We start from the raw sequence: 19,893 nt of genomic DNA on the forward strand, positions 1-19,893 counted from the left end.
TCAATGCTATAGTGAATCACCCACCCTTGTTATAGAGCACCAGGTCAAAATCACAAAGTGCTTTACAATGCAATACACAGCAAAAATGAAATAAAAATCAATAATAATAATAATAAGCCATGGATCTTATGTATTAGGGTGCTGTTCCACCACTGCGTGTATTTGTGTCCATGTGTGGGAGTGGATTTGTCTGTCTGTCTGTTAGAGAGCAGGTCATTTGTGAAGATGTCCTGTGAAGATCACCTGTGCTGTATTATTTATTTTTTTTTTTTTCCAGTCTGTGTGCAATACTGTCCTTTTCTCACTGACCGCCTGACCTTAAGCATACATCAGTGTCCAGCACCAACCACCTGTTCCTCTTCATTTTCTCTCTCTAGGCACCTGTTTTTCATGCATGTAAAGGAGGATCTTCACCGAGGTCATCTGCGGATGGGCTCGGAGCAGGCCGTGGAGCTGAGCGCTCTTCTGGCTCAGGCTGAATTCGGAGATTACAACCAGAACACGGCCAAGTACTGGTACACTGAACTGTGCGGAAAAGAGCCCGACCAGGCCACAGTGAACAGGTACTACATTACTGTGACCAAGCGTGACCATGCTTATCTGTCACTGTCATAAGAAAGCCTCTAATCTCCAAAGCTGTATCTTGTAGGAGAAGGAAACACCCTTAAAACTGCAGTCCTGTTTTTCCATCATTAATCTTAAGATGCATTATTCAGTAGCTACTGTAAATGATTCCGTAATTGAGATCTGTCAATGTAAAAAAGCTTATGGGCCACATCCTACATTAGTTTTGCATTTAAATTTTAGTCCATTTATTGCTGTTGTCTGATCAAAACCTCATATCTCTGAAATTAGAACTTTACAGGAGAAGGAAAAAACATACTCTACTTTTGATGTAAGTCAGTGGAACCAGACATTTTTCCAAGTAATTATGGGTCATTTCTGTTGGTTCATTCATTACGAAATTTACACGCAATATAGAGGCGCATGGGTACTTTCAAATGATGTCAAAAACTGAAAAGCGAGTTTCCTCTGACAGCAGTGATATACTTGTGTTTGAGTACCAGAAATAGTCATTAATTTTTTACATGATTATTTTCCAAATTCCCTGTACTGCTTAGAAATCAACAGGCTGTTTTTGTTGTCTTTTAGTTGATATGATATGGTCCCTTTTAAGGTTTGCTTTAAAAAAAAATTTCTCCTGGTCAGTTTCTGAGTTTTTCTTATGACCACATTGTGATTTTTACTTGGTTTGTTTTGTTTTAACAACCAACTGGGATATCACATTAATCTGGGTGGAGAGTTTAGCTTGTCTGGAGTTCAGCTCATCTGCGTAATTCGTCACGTCTTGCCAGCTGTTAGAGGAACGAATGTAACCTCCACTGCTTTAACATACATTCCTGAAGCTTCTCTGACACACAAACAGCATTCCTCCCTGACCTCTTTCTCTTTCTCTGGACTACAGTTCGCTTAACCAGACTACCACACCCCACTATCAGTGTAAACGCAGTCCACGCTCTCCTGCTAACAGGTGTAGGATGGCAGCTGAAACCTGAAACCTGTGGCTTTGAGTTGAAAACAGTTCATGGCACATCTGAACTTGTGATGTTGATGGTGGCAGAAACAGAACCACAGCTTCTTCCTGTCTGCCTGTAGTTATGTGGAAGCATGTGTAATCCTTTCCAGTGCTAACTTGCTAGCATCTCTGTCAGCTTTTAGTTATTCACAGATCAGCCTGGAGGCAAAGCTCACAGAGAACAGCTGTGGTAGACGGTCTGTTTTACCTGGAAAACCCCTTTGAGATTAAGATTGGTGTTTACATAGTAAGCAGAATGCTGGAAACCAATCATCAAGACAAACATTGTTTGTCAAATGAGTTTTCAGTCAAGACTTGGTATTAGATCAGTCATAGGAGCAGCTAAAACCAGGCGTGGAGGCTTGAAAACCCTCAGAGTGCTGCTGCTGTAAATTCACAATAGTAGAAAATAAGCCAAAGTCTAAGTTGTTGTAAGCTACACCATTAATTTGAGTAATTTTAAGCATTTGCCTTGCAGAAAGAAGTTCTAGTGTTTATTTCAGCAGGTTTTTCGGCTACATAAGCTAATAGGTTCGCTAACTTGAAGATTAGCTTATGTTAGCTAAATTAGCTAGCTAACAAGTACTAACAATAGGATATGTTAGCTACAGCTTTAGTCTTAATGAAGAGTTTTGTGTTAAATGAAGGAAGTTGTAAAAGAAGACAATTAGCTAAGATTAGCCAGCCAGCCAACATTTTACTTCCCTTTTGTAACTGTAGACAAAAATTAGATCGCTGGGTCCAATGCTGTATCAGAAATAAAAACAGATTTTAACTGATTTTAACTATTGAAAAATGTAATCAACATATATTAACAAGAGGAGCTGTGACTGAATGCTTTTGACCTTTTGGAACAGTTGAAGTGTTTTTGCTTTTTTCCCTTTTTTGGAAAGTGGTGAGAACAGTGGCACTGTAAATATAAAAAAATGGTACAACTGGTTCAACCAATGTTTAAAGATTAGACAATGTTGGGTTGGAATGTGTTTAAAGATTTGCCATTTCTAATGTGGCTCTGATTTATCGGCCTGGCTCTGAGGGTGAATCCTCCGTTGGAGCAGTGGCTGTTGGGAGCGAGCCAAAGACAGCAACAGTTTGTTTGTGCGAGGTCAAAGGACACGGCCATCCAAGCTCAACGGTGTTTACCAGCGCCACATCGTCATAAAGCTCTCTGCCCGATAAGTGTTTTGTGCAAACAGCCTGGTCGTGTCAGGTTTGGGTTTATTATAAAAACCCTTATTGTTCAGGTGCTATAAAAGATTTGATTAGGTAATATATGACCCAATCAAATAACTCCTTTCTGGATTAATCTGGTTTCTCTCTGAGTAAATAACCTTTTAAGATTTGCTCTCGTATTAAATTGAGCCTAAAATGACTTCTTTGAACAAATTGGCACATTGTTTGCACAAAGGCAAACACTGAGTCATAATACAGCAGTCAGGAGGGCTGCAGTCACCCTGATATAAAAAAGGCAATGAAATCTGTCTTTAGAAGTGTTGCTGCCAGTAACTGTGTTGAAATCGTTGAGAGAGTCCCGACCCATTTACATAAATACAGTCAGCTTGCTAAAGCTGTGGGACAGAAACTGTGACTTATTCACTATAAAGTGGACTGTTTGGAGAGGTAGCTGTTTTGTAGTGGTCCAGAAATATAGTGGAGAATATTCAGTGCGCTCAGCATGCTTAAGTAAGCAGTGGACAAACAACGGACCCTATTAGACACTGAATATCCAGTGATGAGTTATAAAACCGAGGAATTCTGTTCCTTGTTATAGTGTTCTAGATAATGTTCCTGGTTCTCGGTGATTATGGGACCATAAGATTGGTGTTTCTATTACTGTTAGGACCTCTTCAAACAAACAAAACCTACTGGTATAAATGATACTAGTAGGTTTTGTTTTCGCCCCTCTGTCTCCTCTGTAAAGCTCTTGGTTCTGTTTTTGTGTTTAGCCCTTGTACTAATTGACGTTATTTAAAGGGGAATTCCCCCAGTTTTTTCACAGATCAGTCATTGAGTCATCTAAACAGTCATTTAGGTTTGATGTGAAATATAGAGAAACTTAACAAGAGAAAACTTTGCAGTGGTGGTGATAGAAACCAGGGGTCCCTGTCTATGTCTATATAAGCATAGCCATTTTAATACAAATATAGCCATTTTATTTACCATCCAAAACTACCAGTGAACACAAACGTCTCCTGAGTTTTTATATGTGACTTTGATCACAAAATAGTGGTAGATCTGAAAAATCTGGTTCCAAACCAACTACATGTACCACTCCACCCTGCATTATAAAAAGGGGGTTAAGCCAAATTCAGGCAGTGTATTCGTAACCATTTAATGTGATGACTTTCTGTGAGGGAGCTTTCAGAGGCGTTAAACTCTTCAGACGTCTGGTTCCTATCACCACCATTATGAACAATTTTGACTGGAAGTTTCTCTTAAACAGAGCATTTCACATCACTCTGAATGACCTTTCTGATTCTGTTTCTGATTAATTACCATTCATTTATCAAAATTTCAAATGCCCTTTAGATATGTGCCTTTTTGTAATTTCCTGAAGAAGACAAAGCCTGTAATGTTTAATTAGCCTTGAAGACGAAGCTCTAATCTGATTTAAATGACCCACTTCACTAAATTCAGTAATTGAAATCTATGTGTATCTTATTAGAATATAGGCTGCTAAAGCATGGCCTGGGTTCTAAAGGCAAGTGGCTTAAAAGTGAAACCGCTGAATTCAGCAGTTATGCTATAGGCTGTAGGGATTGATTCTGCTGCTTCTGATGAGATTAGTGTGTTAATCTGAAGCTGCTGTAGATATGCTTAGACTCAGCTGTGCGTGCAGTGCACTCTGGGAATGATTTGCGCTCTTTACTGTCTGCTCTAACACTGTTCGAGGGCAGATGTTCAGAAGATGCTGACTGGGAAGGCTGGAGCTTTGCCTACGGTGCACAGAGAGATGGAGAACAGTCTGAATAATGTAGTGCTGTGTGTGTGCGCGTGTGTGTGTGCGCGTGTGTGTGTGCGCGTGTGTGCGTGCGCGCGTGTGTGTGTGTGGTTTGTTTATTTTAAACACCTCCTGGATTTTCGAGGGTACAAAGAAAACAGCTTGTCAACATGCCGCATTTCTTTCTTTCTTTTTTTCTTTATTTATTTCTCGGTCTGTCTCTCTTTAGATGTTCTCTCACTAATCTGTAATCCAGGGATGGGCTTTTCAGTCAGATTTGATATTAGAATTTGTAAGCCATTATTCGAATGATACTCCAAAGATGGAACAAGACCACAAAGTCATAGTAGGTGATGTGGATTGAAATTTTACATTGAGAAAGGCAGCCAATCGGAAGTCTATAAGATAAATAGACTCATGCTGATCATCTGTCACCTCAGCTAACTGTATCATCACCTCGTAACTTGTCACTTCATACCTTTTCGCTTGAAAACAGCAGATGTTTGTAGACTTTGTAGTGAGTCGATGCCACAAGTGATATATATTCACTAAACAGTGTTGGAAGTTTTATTACATTGAATCTGTATGAGAAGAATAAAAAATGAGCCCGAGCTGTTTATGATCGCAACTTTCCTGCAACTCTTGACATGCACTATATCTGCACTTCATGCTATCAGCTTCTCGTCTGTTGTGCGGCAGCTGTCAGATGACTGTAGCAGTCTTTCTACACTCAATAAAAATGTTTGACTTAGAAACGGAAAATATTTTGTCGTTAAATAAATGAATTGTTGTACCTGGTTAATGTAAGGATGGACAAAAAATAATGAATGTACATTTCAATGAATGAAAGCTCTGTATTTTGATTCAAAGAGAAACAAATTGCACTGAAATGTTTGTTTTGTTTGATTAACAATTCAACTTTGTCGCAGTAACAAAGTCTATACTGACTCTACCCTGTTTGATTTGAATGTAAATGTGCGGAATAATCGAATTAAGTGAATACAATTTGTTTTATTTATCTATTTAATGATTTGTTTAGACCAAATAACTGCACTGAGCTCATGGTTATTCACTCTTACAGAGAGGCTAATTTCCTTATTAGTAATTCTAATGTATTTTTTTTTTTTCATAGGCATGACTATTTGAAAATAGTCTTATTCCATTCTGTTTAACTGAAGGTTTGACTTGTCTGGATTAAGTGCAAAAGCTTAGAAAGGGAATAGTTTACTGTTTAACTGTTCATAGCTGAACAGTTTTGAGCTCAACATATTTAACAGTAATAATAGACTTAACAATTATCATAACATACTTCACCATAACAGTTACGTCCTTTACTCGCTGCTGCTCATAGTAGTAGTTCAGTGTAGCAGCAGCCAGTGTGATATGTTATCATTATTGTGGAAAAATCACATCATGATGCCCTTTTCTGAGTACATCATGTGGATGGTCAGCTCGAACACTGCACAGCTGCATGTATCATAAAAGCAGATTTACCCTTTTTTTTATAGAGAGCCTGTAAACAACCAGCCTGCGTTAAATCAGTTTTTCATAGCCTTTTTTAAGTGTGGTGCTGCTGTACTGCTGGTGCGTTTTGTCCGTTTCCAGTTATGAACCTAAAGTAAATATTGAGTTTATGTATAGTAAATGTCTGAGTATAGGTCAGCGTCTCACGCTGTTTGGGTATGTCTGTTTTTTTGTTTTCAGTATAATAGCTCGACACCAGGCTCTGGAGGGTGTCAGTCAGGGTTCAGTGGAGTATCAGGCTCTGCAGCTGGTCTCATCTCTGGAGCATTACGGAGTGGAGTGGCACTGGGCCCGGGACGCTGAGGGACAGAGGCTGGCGATTGGAGTCGGGCCAGAGGGCATCGCAGTCTGCAGGGAGGACTTCAGTCTGGTCAACAGGTACAAAAACAGCACCACGCTCTGTACAGCCTTCTTCACACACACATGAGAATTTGGTCTTGAGTGCTGACGGCCAAATCAGAGCAGAGAGCACTCGGCGTCAAGATCACATACCGATAATTACACACCTACAGAACAAAGTACAGAGTCTTCAGGCTCATGTCAATCAATGTGAGCAGTGTACACACAGGATTAATGTCAGAGCTACAGTTTAATCCATCACAATCAGACGTGCCACTAAAAAAAGCCTCCTCAAAAATCTAACCAAAACTTATAGCTTCTTCACTCTTTTAGAGAAATATAACCTTTTACAGATCAATTAAACAGTAATGAGAATCAGAAATTTAAGATGGTTTAAGACAGTTTGTTTTCTTTTTTGCATCGTTCTATTCTCTCTTTTTTATATACATTTGCACAAGTGATAACTTGCAAAGGTGCATTAAAAAGCAAATTAAAAGCTTGCACTTGGTTTTCGGAGTTTCAGTTTCAGACAAATTTTCCAAAAGAATTGATCAGTATTAGGCTTGTATTAATCATCTCTAGTACTAATGATGTCTTTTGAAGAGAAATTTCAGCTTCATTTCAGGTGGTTTTAAGGGTGCTTTTTTATATTTTCTGACTAGCAAGAGATTTTAGGGTTTTTTTTGTATTAATATGAATGTTTGTTTTGTTTAGCCATGTTAGTGCTAGGTTGCAAGCGTTTAAGGTTTGGCATATTAGAAATCAACTTCTAGACTGTCCTTTGTGTACCAAAACACAAACGACAAATAATTTTCATGAATGATATTGTTGCTGCTGCATCGGACTAAAGCTGTGGGTTTGTTTTTCTGCAGGATATCCTATCCCATAATACAAATAGCCACTCAGTCGGGGAAGAGCGTGTACTTGACAGTCACCAAGGAAACCAGCGACAGTGTGGTCCTCCTATTTAAACTGATCAGCAACAGAGCGGCCAGCGGACTGTACCGGGCCATCACAGAAACGCACGCCTTCTACAGGTGAGTCACACTCACTGCATACCCGCAGAAATGAGGTCAGGCTGCTATTTATATAGATAAATAGTTGTTAGTACTTTATCGATCCCTGAGGGGAAACTTACCAAACAAAAAAGAGCGTGAGAGTGTGCAGAACCTTTGTAAAGTTTAAAGAACCTCCACATAATGTGGAAGATAATGTGGAACCTCCACATAATGTGGAGGTTCTTTTTATCTTATTTTGTTAATGCACCTTTAAGGCTATTTGCGAATGAGCTGTATTGTGACGAGCTGTCCTGTATTGTCACCCTTTCAAGAAGTGCTCTTTGTTGAAACACTCCTTATGACTTCATAGTGAATGGGTGGAGCTAAATTGCTATAGTCTGAAAAGGTGGATACATTTTAAAACAACAAATTCAAAACAGGCTATTTTTTTAACAGCTTTCCATAGATGGACTGGGGGGTGAACAATTCATTTTGAAACTAACAATGTTTATATACTGCATCATACTTTTATTAAAAAATAGGAGGAAAATTAAGTTTTCAGTGATACAGGCCCTTTAAAAAGTGTCCTAAAGTTTATAAAATGTCTAATTTTTCTTCTTAGAGATATCAGATCCAAAGATAATGCCTGAAAGCCAGTTTGAAAACAGACATTATGTAAGTTAAACTAATTAAAAATCGTCCGCTGACCAAGAATATCCAGTTGTCAGCGGTCCTGTGGTCAGAAGCTGACTAATGATGAAGCGCTAGAGACATGGAAAAGACTGACGTCATGCCTGAATTCACTGTTTTTGTGACATCACACAAATACACCTGCCTATTCTGCCTGCAGCATACTGAAGTTATAAGGGGTGTTTCAGCCCTGACTGCTTTTTTAATGAGGCATAATACAGGCCAGCCAATCAGAACAGAATTTGTTTACATACTTTAGTCTTAAAGGCACAAAACAGCCTGTTGATTTCTAAGGGATAAAGAGCGGTTGGAAAATAGTCATGTAAAAATGAATTATGGCTGTTTTTTGTAAGTGCACCTCAGAGGAAAATAATAAATATGAGCATAATGAAGGATATGGGCCCTTTAATACGTGCCATAAAGTTTTGGGGCATTTAAGTTATGGGTGAGACCTTCTGTCAAGGTCTTGAAGAGGCATTAAAATTGCATTAAATTTGAGTTTTAACAATTGTACAGCACCTTTGATTTAGCGGTATGCATGTTGAACAAGAACCAAACTGAAGACTATATAGATGATTAACTCTAAAACCTCATACGGCTTCTTTAAAGTGGTAGGAGTGGTATTATAATTGCAGCAGTGGACCTTTTGCCCGTTGAGCCTGTCTCGGTGTTGTACGGGAGGTAAACGCTACAGAAGTGTGCTTTTGTGCTGCTGAATGCCCCCTCGCGTATATTTGCTCAGTGAAGTGCAACACCAGCGTAAAGACTGAGCGTGCGACCCCAGTGGCCTCTACATCAGGTAACCGCGGCTAGCACTGCCGTTACGTGACATCGTTCACTGCTGGACAAGCCCGCGGTAGTTTCCATTTCTCTCTGGGTTATATTTTCACCCCTGGATCTCACAGCTTGGCAGTGAATGCAGTGTTGTTGTTATTGGATGTGTTTGCTTCCTTACACATTAACCAAGCAGGGCTTGGTGGTGAAATGGGTCAGGGTGTTTTTCTTGAGCCGATCTGGCGAGGATTAATCTCTGCACTGTGTACATTGTTCCAGTTTGGATGAGGAGGATCTCTTCCCTTATCATTTTCCATTGTTTTGGAGCTTTCGTGCTCATTACAATATCAAGTTTCTCTCTGCAAACCGACTGAGTCAGCCGTTTGAACTGTTCCATTGCGAGGGTGGGTGCTCTGCCCACAGTCGTTTGTTCGTTCCTCTCTAAAATACAGGATTATGCTTCGCTCTTTCGTGTTTTCTTTTTCTGGATGCTGATTTTCTGCAAATACACACACAGCAATCCTGTTTTTTAATCCAAATTGTCCATAAACCAGCAAACACATGAGGTTTTAAGACGGGTCACAAATTAAATGAACTCTAAGCAGGGATGGGATGGATTTAATGGTTCAGGGTTATTGGCTTGTTCATGATTCCTCAGATTGTCTCCACCCGTCCTGTTTCTGGCCATCTTTTTCTTTTACATTGAGCTGTTCCAAGCATAACAGTCCTTTCCAGTTAAATGAAAATTTCCAGTGAATTCTCAAAATGTCCGGAATAAAAGCATCAGTTTGGTTATCTAAGATTTAAGAGAGGCGAGACATGATTTAGTCAAGAATCAATTTGTTTATTTTCTTTACTGTCCAAGGTTCTGTCAAAGCCTTCGCCAACACCAAAGTTCAAAGATATCAGTATTTTTCCTGCTTTGGTTTTTTATTGTGTAGATCTCACATCTGCAGTGAACCACAGAAAATTATGTACTGCGTAATAAAAGCCAACAATACCATTTCAGTTTTTTATTCCTATTTTTGTCAGCATGTTGTACAAATATTTTTACAGTATAAAATCTAACTGTATTCAATTTATAGTATGTATTATATTGGGGGGGGGTAGTAATGTATGTTACACACCCACCCCATTAGTTTATACTGGCTAAATTGTAAGGCGCACTGTATGTTGTTGCAAGACAATTTGGCAGATTTCCTGTAATGATTTGCTGTAAACATGGTTTTCCTGTTGATTTTCCCTCCTTAATGTGTGGCTTATTTGAACAGATCCACTGTAGATTTCTAGATATGTTGCACCCCCGACCCCCCTCCACCCTCAGCCCCTCCATGATTTTTGGTCAGTGTTCTTTAAGTGCTGACTATATCGATGATATGCTAATATAAGCCTATTGTTATGTATCACAATATCGATTAAATATTGCCATATTGCCCACCCCTAGCCCCACTCATGATTATCCTGGTGCTGGACCTGCTGTTTCAGAAATTTGCTAGTTTGTGAAAAGTTTTTGGGTTTTGTTTGTAGTTGACTGTTACAACACAACAACAAACAAAAAGTAATAGGAGAACGTCTAGTGAGATGATTCATGCCTTTTCAGTATATTTTAAGTGTCACTATAATACCATAAACCGTGGTCATTTTGGTCACAGATATAATAATCCCGAGTTGTCCAGTCCCAGACTCGCTATAGGCCACTCTGCTTCAGAAGGATCAGTGAAATAAGCTAGTAAATGAACCTGTGATGAGGGGCCATGCTGCACTCATCTGAATGATTATGCAATACTGTGGTCAGTTCGAGTCAGCCGGCTAACAGCGGCCGAAAAGCTTTCACACACCCACCTGCGCTGAGAGTCGGGCCATGTGGAAGTGTGTTAGTGTGTGATTTCTGTGCTGCTACCTCATCATCTCTGCTCCAGATAAAGCTCTCATTACTCAGCTGCACTCAGTGCTCTTTGTGCTTGAACTGTTATCTGCAGTTTTTCCCTTCGTATTTCCACACGTACAGCACAGCACCTCTCCACAAGCACGTTCTCTAATGGCTGCCAGATCGGCTCGGCTGAATCAGCGCTTTGAGCGTCCACTGAATGATAAATGACCTGTTGGGAGATGCGTCATATCTGGTTTGGATACTGACTGAGCATCACTTAGGAGACGTAACAAGACGTTCAGTCACGTTACCAGTTTGGAGAAACATCAGCTAAGTTAGGACACTGACAATAGTAATAATAATAATCACAATATCATTCTTGAAAAAGGTTTAAATAGCTTTATCGTACATTAAAGTGCTCATATCATGCAAAACCGAACTTTACTCACTTTTTTGGTTAAGTAAGTTTGATGTGGTTTGTAAACGTTGTGAAAGTTTTAAAGCGTAACTCTTACAGACTACATAAAGGTACTAAGCTGCAAAAACAGCCTGCTTTAAATTCATTGTTTTTGTGAGGTCATGACAACCAGTGCATTTACATATATCCATCTATTCAGCCTATAGCAGTTTAGCTCCGCCTATTCGCGCTGAAGTTATAAGGAGTGTTTCACCCTAGACGCTTTTCAAATGAAGCACAATACAGGGCAGCTGATCAGAATGGAGCACAGCAACAAAAACAACCAGGGATAAATAGAGGTTAAAAAATGGTCATGTAAACATGAATCTGGACTAATTTTGGTACAGAAACCCACAAAAATGTCAACAGCAGGTCTTGGAAGAAAAAAAAATTAAATACAAGAAAAATGTGGGGTATGGGCCCTTTTTAAAATGTAGTTCAGCTTTTTAAAATCATACAAGAACTAAAAATAATGAACAGGGAAGGAAATGAAAAATGTGACCATTATGAAATAAAAATTAAAAGGGAAGGAACAAAAATGATGCTGATGATTTTAACAAGGAATTTGTTTAGCGATGAATCCTTTTTGTTTTCCTCAGATGCGACACGGTGACGAATGCGGTCATGATGCAGTACAGCCGAGACTTCAAGGGTCACCTGGCCTCGCTCTTCCTCAACGAAAACATCAACCTGGGCAAGAAATACGTCTTCGACATCCGCCGCACGTCTAAGGAGGTGTACGACTACGCGCGACGGGCTCTCTATAACGCCGGCATCGTGGACCTGGTGTCCCGCTCCGGGGGGCGCTCCCCGTCCTCCCACTCGCCTTCGCACGGCTCGCAGGGGGCGCTGGACTGCAGCGGCTGCCAGCAGAGCCGAGCGCTGCAGGAGAAACTGCAGAAGCTTCGGGAGGCGCTGCTGTGCATGCTGTGCTGCGAGGAGGAGATAGATGCAGCGTTCTGTCCCTGCGGGCACATGGTCTGCTGTCAGAACTGCGCCAAACAGCTCCAGGTGAGGACACGAGCACACTGTTTAAAGGAATATTTTAGAGAAAACTAAATCAGCATCGTAACAGATGTGCTTTCTGACACTGACACATTGTTGTCTATAAAAATGGACTAATTCAGGCTTGAATGTTGTTGATGCTACTGTTTTGTGTCATTGTTCATTTTTATTATTATTATTATTATTATTAATATATTATTATGTTATGTTTAATTTTGTCCCCAATATGTTAAATTCAACAAATAAATAGAAATTGCACACTAAAATGTACAGAATAATACCGTTTTTAAGTTCTCTGTAGATTAGTTAACTTTCCAGTTTGAAAATCAACAAAATATGTTATCTGACTGGTGCGCCCAAACTTTTGCATGTAGCTGTATCTGACAATACATCGTGCTACTACAGGCAACAGAAATAAAGCACATAGACCACCATGTTAAAAAACAGACGGGCTTCGCTAGCCTCAATCCATCCACTCGCACCCGGCTGTGAAAAATCAGCCGCTCATTATGGGGGGAATTAACCGAGACCAGAGGAAAGATTAATCCCCCCAGCTCGGCTTCACCATCTGCAGCAGTACAGCCCCAGTTGTGCAGCACTCATACCACAGATCACAGGGACAGTTATTCAGCTGAAAAGGCAGCCGCACTCACTACACTTGACCTCCACTGACACAAAGGAATAGTTCAGCAAAAAAGTAAAATTTACCCAACTTCTCTCTTGATAAATGCAGTCGATCAGCCACTTGAGCTGCGATGCCAGTGTAGCAAACAAGTAATGGAAGCTCATACCTCAGTAATATGCATTGTGCAAACTGGATGCCTTAATTATGACAGTTAGCACCATGCTAATTAGCAGAGTACAAGTTTTCATTACTTTTAAAGCCACATTAGCCTCGTAGCTCCAGTCCAAAACTAAACAAGCAAACTTTAGACACCAAACATGTCTTGGCTAATCGACTACATTGATACATTTTAATTTCAAACTATTCTTTTGAAATAAGCAATAATATATCACCATTCTTGACACCATTCTTGTGTATTCTAGAGTCCTGTTTATGCAGTCAGTTCTAAGCTTGGACGATGATGTAAATGTAGGCAAAATGTTATCGTCTGCAGAATCATCCCAATAAACGTTATCATCACCCTCTAGCTCGCAGTAATTTTAAAGTCAGAAGTGTCAGGTCTGATTTCGTGGGAGTTATATGACTTTATATGTTAACATCACAGACAAAGGCTCAGGAAGAAGATCCTGTCCGTTGTTTAATTAACATTATACTGACGAAGATGTGATTAAAAAATAGTAGATAATTCACTCACATCCTCAGAAGACACGTCCTTCACCAAAAAGAGTTCTCTTTGAACGCCCTTGCAATTACCAAATTCATTTCCACCAGAGAGGTCTCCAAATCCCCGAAACTTAGTCCAGCTTCAATGTGGTGGGGGACGTTGTTTGAGCTCCATATATGTTTCTTTTAAATGCAACACAAGTTCTGAACCCGCGAACTTTGTCTCTCTCTTTCTCTGCAGTCGTGTCCAGTATGCCGATCAGAGGTGGAACACGTCCAGCATGTCTACCTGCCCACCTGCACCAGCCTGTTAAACCTGACCATCACAGGCAGCAGCAGCCCAGAGCCCATCCACCGTGGCATGGCCCCACACACCTGCACTAGCAAAGACTTCTCCAGCAACGAGAAGATCTACCAGACCTAAGCCAGCCCAGCACTCTTCCACAAAAGCTTTTACTTTATTTACTACGACTCGGCGTTCATCGCGGACCACCACAACATGTGTTCTTAAAACACCAATGAAGAGACCTGCCAACTTTTTACTGTTTGTATGTTTTTGTCTTTTATTTAATCTGTATCAGTTGATCTGGTAAGCAGCTGCGTGTTCTTTTAAAATCTGAAAATCCTTTTTCTCTCAAAGACGTTCTCCTGATTCATATCATACATGAAGCTCAAACAAGTGTATGCACCTTTGGTTTTGTTTTCCTGCTTGTGAACATTTTAGAACATTTGAGGGTTATTTCCTCCCCTTAATTGCATTTTATGTACTTTTGTTTTTAATCGTGGCATTTTCCACTTTCAGTATATTTGATTTGCAGTGGAACCGAGCGTGCAGTATTTGTTTTTCAGTTTCCAGGCCGACGTAGAGGGATTTTGTGAACAGAAAATTGGACGTGGTCATTCTCCATCGTCCATTTTTTTTGGAAATTCAGTGCTGGTGGAGCTCCAAATGCAGGAGGACCAGTGGAAAAGTAGAGAAGGAACATGTGTGTTGGTGTTTGAAGCTTTCGTACTGTTTCCAACTTCAGCTCTGGTTGACTAGCAAAGTTCTTTTTATATGCAAAGGATTCTTGAGGATCAGTCTGTGCAATGCTAGCTGTCACAAAAGCTTTGTCGGAGATGTGTGAGGGGGGAAAAACGAGAAAAAAAAGTTAAAAAATAATAAAAAATAAACTAAATCTATTCTACACTGTCACTTTACCGAGGAGTTTCCTAAGTGTATTACTCATAGGGCTTTGCCTTAATGTAGCAGTAACACCGTGTGTTTGGTATGCATATTCTTTCTTTGCACAGACTATTGTTGAGAAATGGAGAGGAATTATTTTCTTTATTGCTGACACAATATATGGCACAGTCACTGCAGGGGATATTTTTTCACTTTGTACAAGTAGATTTTTGTTTCTGTTTGTTTGAAGCAAAAAACTATGCTCTGTACATGTAGGATCTTGCCGATCTTTTATATTACTTTGGACAACAGAGGTATTAATAAAGATGTGATTTTTAAACATATCGCTGGCTCTTTGTCTCGGTCTCTTACAGGGATGGACTGGTATTAAACCTATTACGATTCACTAAGTGTCCAAAAGTTTGTAGACGCCTGCTCATCCAGTGTTTCTTCTGAAATGAAGGGAATTTATAGGGAGTTTGTTCCTCCTTTGCTGTAGTAACAAGGCTTTACACTAGATGTTGGGACATTGCTGTGAGGATTTGATTGCGTTCAGTCACAAGACACTCAGGCTCATCGCAAAGGGAGCTCAATCACTCCAGAACACACGGTTTCACTGCTCCACAGCCCAAAGCTGGGGGGCTTTGTACCCCCCCTTGCCCACTCTTAGCATTGGGTCTGGTGACCATAAGCTCATGTGCAGCTGCTCCAGATCGTCCCATTCTATTGGTCTGTGATTTTCTATGGAGATTATACAAGCTGTGTGTGCACCGTGTCAGTAATTGGCGCACCTTAAAGTAGCTGAATTCACTAATTAGAAAGGTTGTCTGACTACTTTTGGACATACAGTGCATCAATAAATCTTTTCTCAGCAAGTATTAAAAGCATTAAAACATTAATATAAAAGCAATTTGTATATAAAATGATTGCATAAAATGATTCTAAGATGCTCGTCCTCTTCAGCTTCACAGGTTTCAGATAATCAGTACAACACGGTCTGTAAATAAAAAATAAAGAAATTATAGAGGTGTCTAGAAACAAACAGAGCTGTGGAAGAGTCTAAAATCACTGAGAAAGCTGTGTAGTATCGAGACTTTATAATAAAAGTAATAATAAAATTAATGTCCAGGATTAATCATATTTCAAAAGTGGAGATCAGATAACAAATAGTGAATATGAATCAGGGGTGTCCATACTTTTTTTCCAAAGGGGGCCAGATTGGACCCTAACAAAATACCCGAGGGTCGGTCACTGTGTGGAAAGTTAGTATTCATGATTCAAAATATTAATAATTCAAAATTTGCAAATATAAATGTAAGAATTATTGAACTACCTTAAAATCTCTTTGACGTATCAGACTTGTTTTCCATCCGTTCCACAGTAGGAAGGGCCTGGGTTCGGTTCCCCGGTTGGGCGACCGGGGTCCTTTCTGTGTGCAGTTTACATGTTCTGCCTGCGTCTGCGTGGATTTCCTCTGACTGCTGGGCTCCAGCACCCCCTGCGACCCAGGAGGATAAGCGGCTTAGATAACGTGTGTGTAGTGAAATGAGAAAAAATAGATTGCAGTACTGCTGCCACCAGCAGGAGAAAGGAAAGATTGCAGCATATTGCCTGATGTGCATCTGTAATGCATTGTAAAGAGAATCTGTCCAGGCAGGAGTGCAGTTCTGAAATAATTTTTTGAAATATTATTTTTAATAATTTTTTAGTGCTATTTTGGCCCAGAGTGACAGACCCTCAGGTATTTTGTTAGGGTCCGATCTGGCCCCTTTTTAAAAAAGTCTGGACACCCCTGATTTACATTCATTTTTTGTGAAGTTATCTGATCTCCACAAATATGATTAATCATTATTATTACTTACCAACTGTACTGTTTACTGTACATTAATACTATGTAAACACATGTTGTCCTGGTCAGTGTTTTGTGAGGAGACTCTAGCAGCAGGTCACTTCCACTGTGACCTATTAAAGAGGCTGCTGGTTCATGGTTATCAGACTTAGTAAAATTATCTTTGTTTTTATTCTCAAGTATATCATTAAACCTGGTTTGCGTCTCATTCCTGATCTGTGTATCTCCATCTGCTGGTGATGTAAACAGTAAAGTAACCCTTTAACCTGCTTCCTGACTTGTGACTGACACAGAGGTCAGAGTTTATTGGGCTCATAAAAGCTGAAACAGCACTTAAACACAGAAGCTGTTCTAATGCACTGAACTGTCTGAGAGACTGTCTATCTAACTATCTGTCTGTCTGTCTGTCTGTCTATCTGTCTATCTATCTATCTATCTATCTATCTATCTATCTATCTATCTATCTTTACCACTCCCCCTTTCTTTTCCTCCTCTTTCTCTCACACACTTCCCCCTCTCCATTTCTTTCTCTTTCTTCCCTATTACTCTCTCTATCGCCTTTCTCCCTCCATCTTTCTTTCTCTCTTGTCTTTTGTCTTTGTCTTTCTCTCTCATTCTTTCATTCTTTTATCTTTCTTTCTTTTCCCTCTCTCCTGTCCTTTTCTCTCTCCCTTCCTCTATCACTGTCTCCTTCTTTTTATCTTTCTCTCTTGCTCTTGTCTCGTCTGCTTCTTAAATGCTCTCCCATTTTCTTCCTGTTCTATCACTTTTTCTTTATATCCTCTCTTTCACTTCTCTTTTCTCTCCTTTTCTATTTTATCTCACTTGCACCGTTTATATTTCTGTTTCTCTCATTTCTATCCCTCTCTCTCGTTCCTTCTCTATCTCATTCTCTGTATCGTTCTTTCTGTCTCTCTCTCTCTCTCTCTCTCTCTCTCTCTCTCTCTCTCTCTCTCAAATCTAGTAATATTGTGAAAACTCTGATTCACTAGTTAATGCCTTACAGAGACGTTTTAAACGTTTTAAACGTGTCCTAAAATGTCTTTCAGATGTCAGTCTGGATGGTTTCCAAGCTGCTTGCTTCACCTTTCTCTGTAAAAAAGCTCTGCTTTAGAGAAAAATGTGGTTTTGGTCAAAGTGAACAGAGAAATGGATCTTAGGTTAACAGTTAACCCCTCAAACTACAGGCTTATTAATCTGTTATTACTCTGAATAATTATTAACTGATTTATTATTATGTTATTACATATTATCATCATGACTCTGTAGTGATGAGATGAAGAGAGTGAGGAACTGAAGTGTGGACCCCCATACAGACCCTCAGAGTGGTTAATAAAGGGGGGGGTTGTTATTGTTTTGTAAATAAATTTTCCTCCTTACAGCTGCTTCTCCTTTTCTCTTTACGTACTGACCCTGTTCCTAAATAATGCTTAACTAAAGGGCTGTTAAAGTCAAGTCCCTCTCACGTTCTCTAAATATGACCGTCCTTGTGGTCTGTGAAAGCGGTGATGGTTTTGACCCCTGTGATCTCCTGTGGGGGTTTGTAGGGAGTTCTGATTGGATAAGGATCAATAATGAACACGTCCATCCACAGAGAGAGCGTGTTTATCTAGCACTCTTCTGTCCCGAGGGTGATAACACACACAGCACTCATCTCCATATGGAGCAACACCCCCCCCCACACACACTACACAGGCATGGTCATCCATCTGACCAGCACTTTCAGAACTGTCACTTAGAGACATTTGATCAGGATTACATCATGAAATCTAATTATAGTGTTATTTAGCACAACATATGACAGAAAACAAAGGACTTTTAAATGAGTTCAGTCTTACAGTAACAGCTTCATCTCCAGGTGCAGGAAACAGTTCATCTCTGCGCACATCAAGCGCCGTGTTTGTGTTATTAAGCGTTTATTTAGTCTGGATTTAGTGCAGTAATATAAAACAATAGAAACACATTTGTTTTCTAAGAGTATGAAGTGAATATAGACCTGCAGAAGTTCCACAGCTCCCCCAGGTGGCTGAAGAAAAGCACTACAGTATGACTTTGTTTATTATTATTATTATTATTATTATTATTATTATTATTATTATTGAAAACAACAACAATAATGATGACAATAATAATAACAACAGTATTATTATTATTGCTGTTGTTGCTTTAGATGTTAACATAGTACTACTGCTAATACTGCTAATCATAATTGCATCATTATTATAAATAAAACATGTTAATAAGAATTATGTAGTCTTATGAATTTGCTATAATGTCAAAAAACAATCATGGTAAAGTATAATACATTATTATTATTATTATTATTATTATTGAAAACTTTAATGATAGTATTATAAAAGACTATGTACATAATCACAGTATTATTATATTAAATAGTAATATTATTATATGATATAATAATACTGTATTTTATAACAATGGTGTTAATAATAACAGTAATCATATAAATATAAAAAACTATTATTATTACAATGATTTAAAAACAACAACAATAATGATAATAATAATGTTGCTTTAGTCACTGTTAACATAGTATTACTGCTAATACTGCTAATCATAATTATAATAACAAACATCTTTAGAAAAAAGACAGAATAATGTATTATTATGAATTAGCTGGAACTATGACAAAAACAATAAATAATAATAAGACATAATAAATATATATAAATATATTATCATTGTTGTTGTTTTGTTGTTGTTTACAACTTTTATAATAGGATTATAAAAAATATAATAATTATAGGATTATTGTATTAAATAGCAATATTATTATATGATATAATAATACTATATATTTTATAACAATACTGTTAGTTATAACAGTAATCATATTAAAATGAATACAAAATATTATTATTGTTATTATGTGTTATTTTATGTAAGCTATTAATATATAAAAGAATGTAATAACAATGATAATAATCAAACAATTAATTAGTATATAATAATATGTATTATATAACAATAATGTTAATAATTGTAATACTAATATTTCTATAACAACTATAATATTTATTTATTTACTTATATTTTCTTTTGGAAAGCCGTAAAACAGTACATTTAATGGAGTCATTTATTTTTATACAGATCTTCTATGTTACATCATCCAGTGTTACTGTAGAGAAGAGATCTGTCTTAAATCTGTCACCTGCTCAGGCTCAGGCTCAGGCTCAGGCTCAGGCTCAGGCTCAGGTTCAGGTTCAGGTTCAGGCTCAGGTTCAGCCAGAGTCTCTGAGCTCTAATAACACTTACAGCTGCTGACCTCTTCCGTGTGATATATTACAGCCTGGTTTGAGTGGTCAGACAGCAGAGGGGCAGCAGAGGGATGAGACAGCGTTAAAGCCACATCTGCACTCTGTCATATCTGCACTTTAATTGCACTTATTTCTTTGT

The 19,893-nt window shown here is 38.8% G+C and overlaps 1 protein-coding gene across 1 annotated transcript; it reads left to right on the forward strand.

Annotated features, from left to right (window-relative positions):
• Window positions 1–377: 377 nt before the first annotated feature.
• mylipa (myosin regulatory light chain interacting protein a) lies at window positions 378–14,087 on the forward strand (the record flags this gene model as incomplete). Its single annotated transcript, XM_036562644.1, is given in 5 exon segments — window positions 378–563; window positions 6,222–6,419; window positions 7,253–7,417; window positions 11,769–12,180; window positions 13,704–14,087. Coding segments are annotated over 5 exon segments (1,144 nt in total), but the record flags the coding sequence as incomplete, so codon positions are not given.
• Window positions 14,088–19,893: the final 5,806 nt, after the last annotated feature.

The sequence above is a fragment of the Colossoma macropomum genome, unplaced genomic scaffold, assembly GCF_904425465.1.
Source record: "Colossoma macropomum unplaced genomic scaffold, Colossoma_macropomum, whole genome shotgun sequence".
Lineage (NCBI taxonomy): Eukaryota > Metazoa > Chordata > Actinopteri > Characiformes > Serrasalmidae > Colossoma > Colossoma macropomum.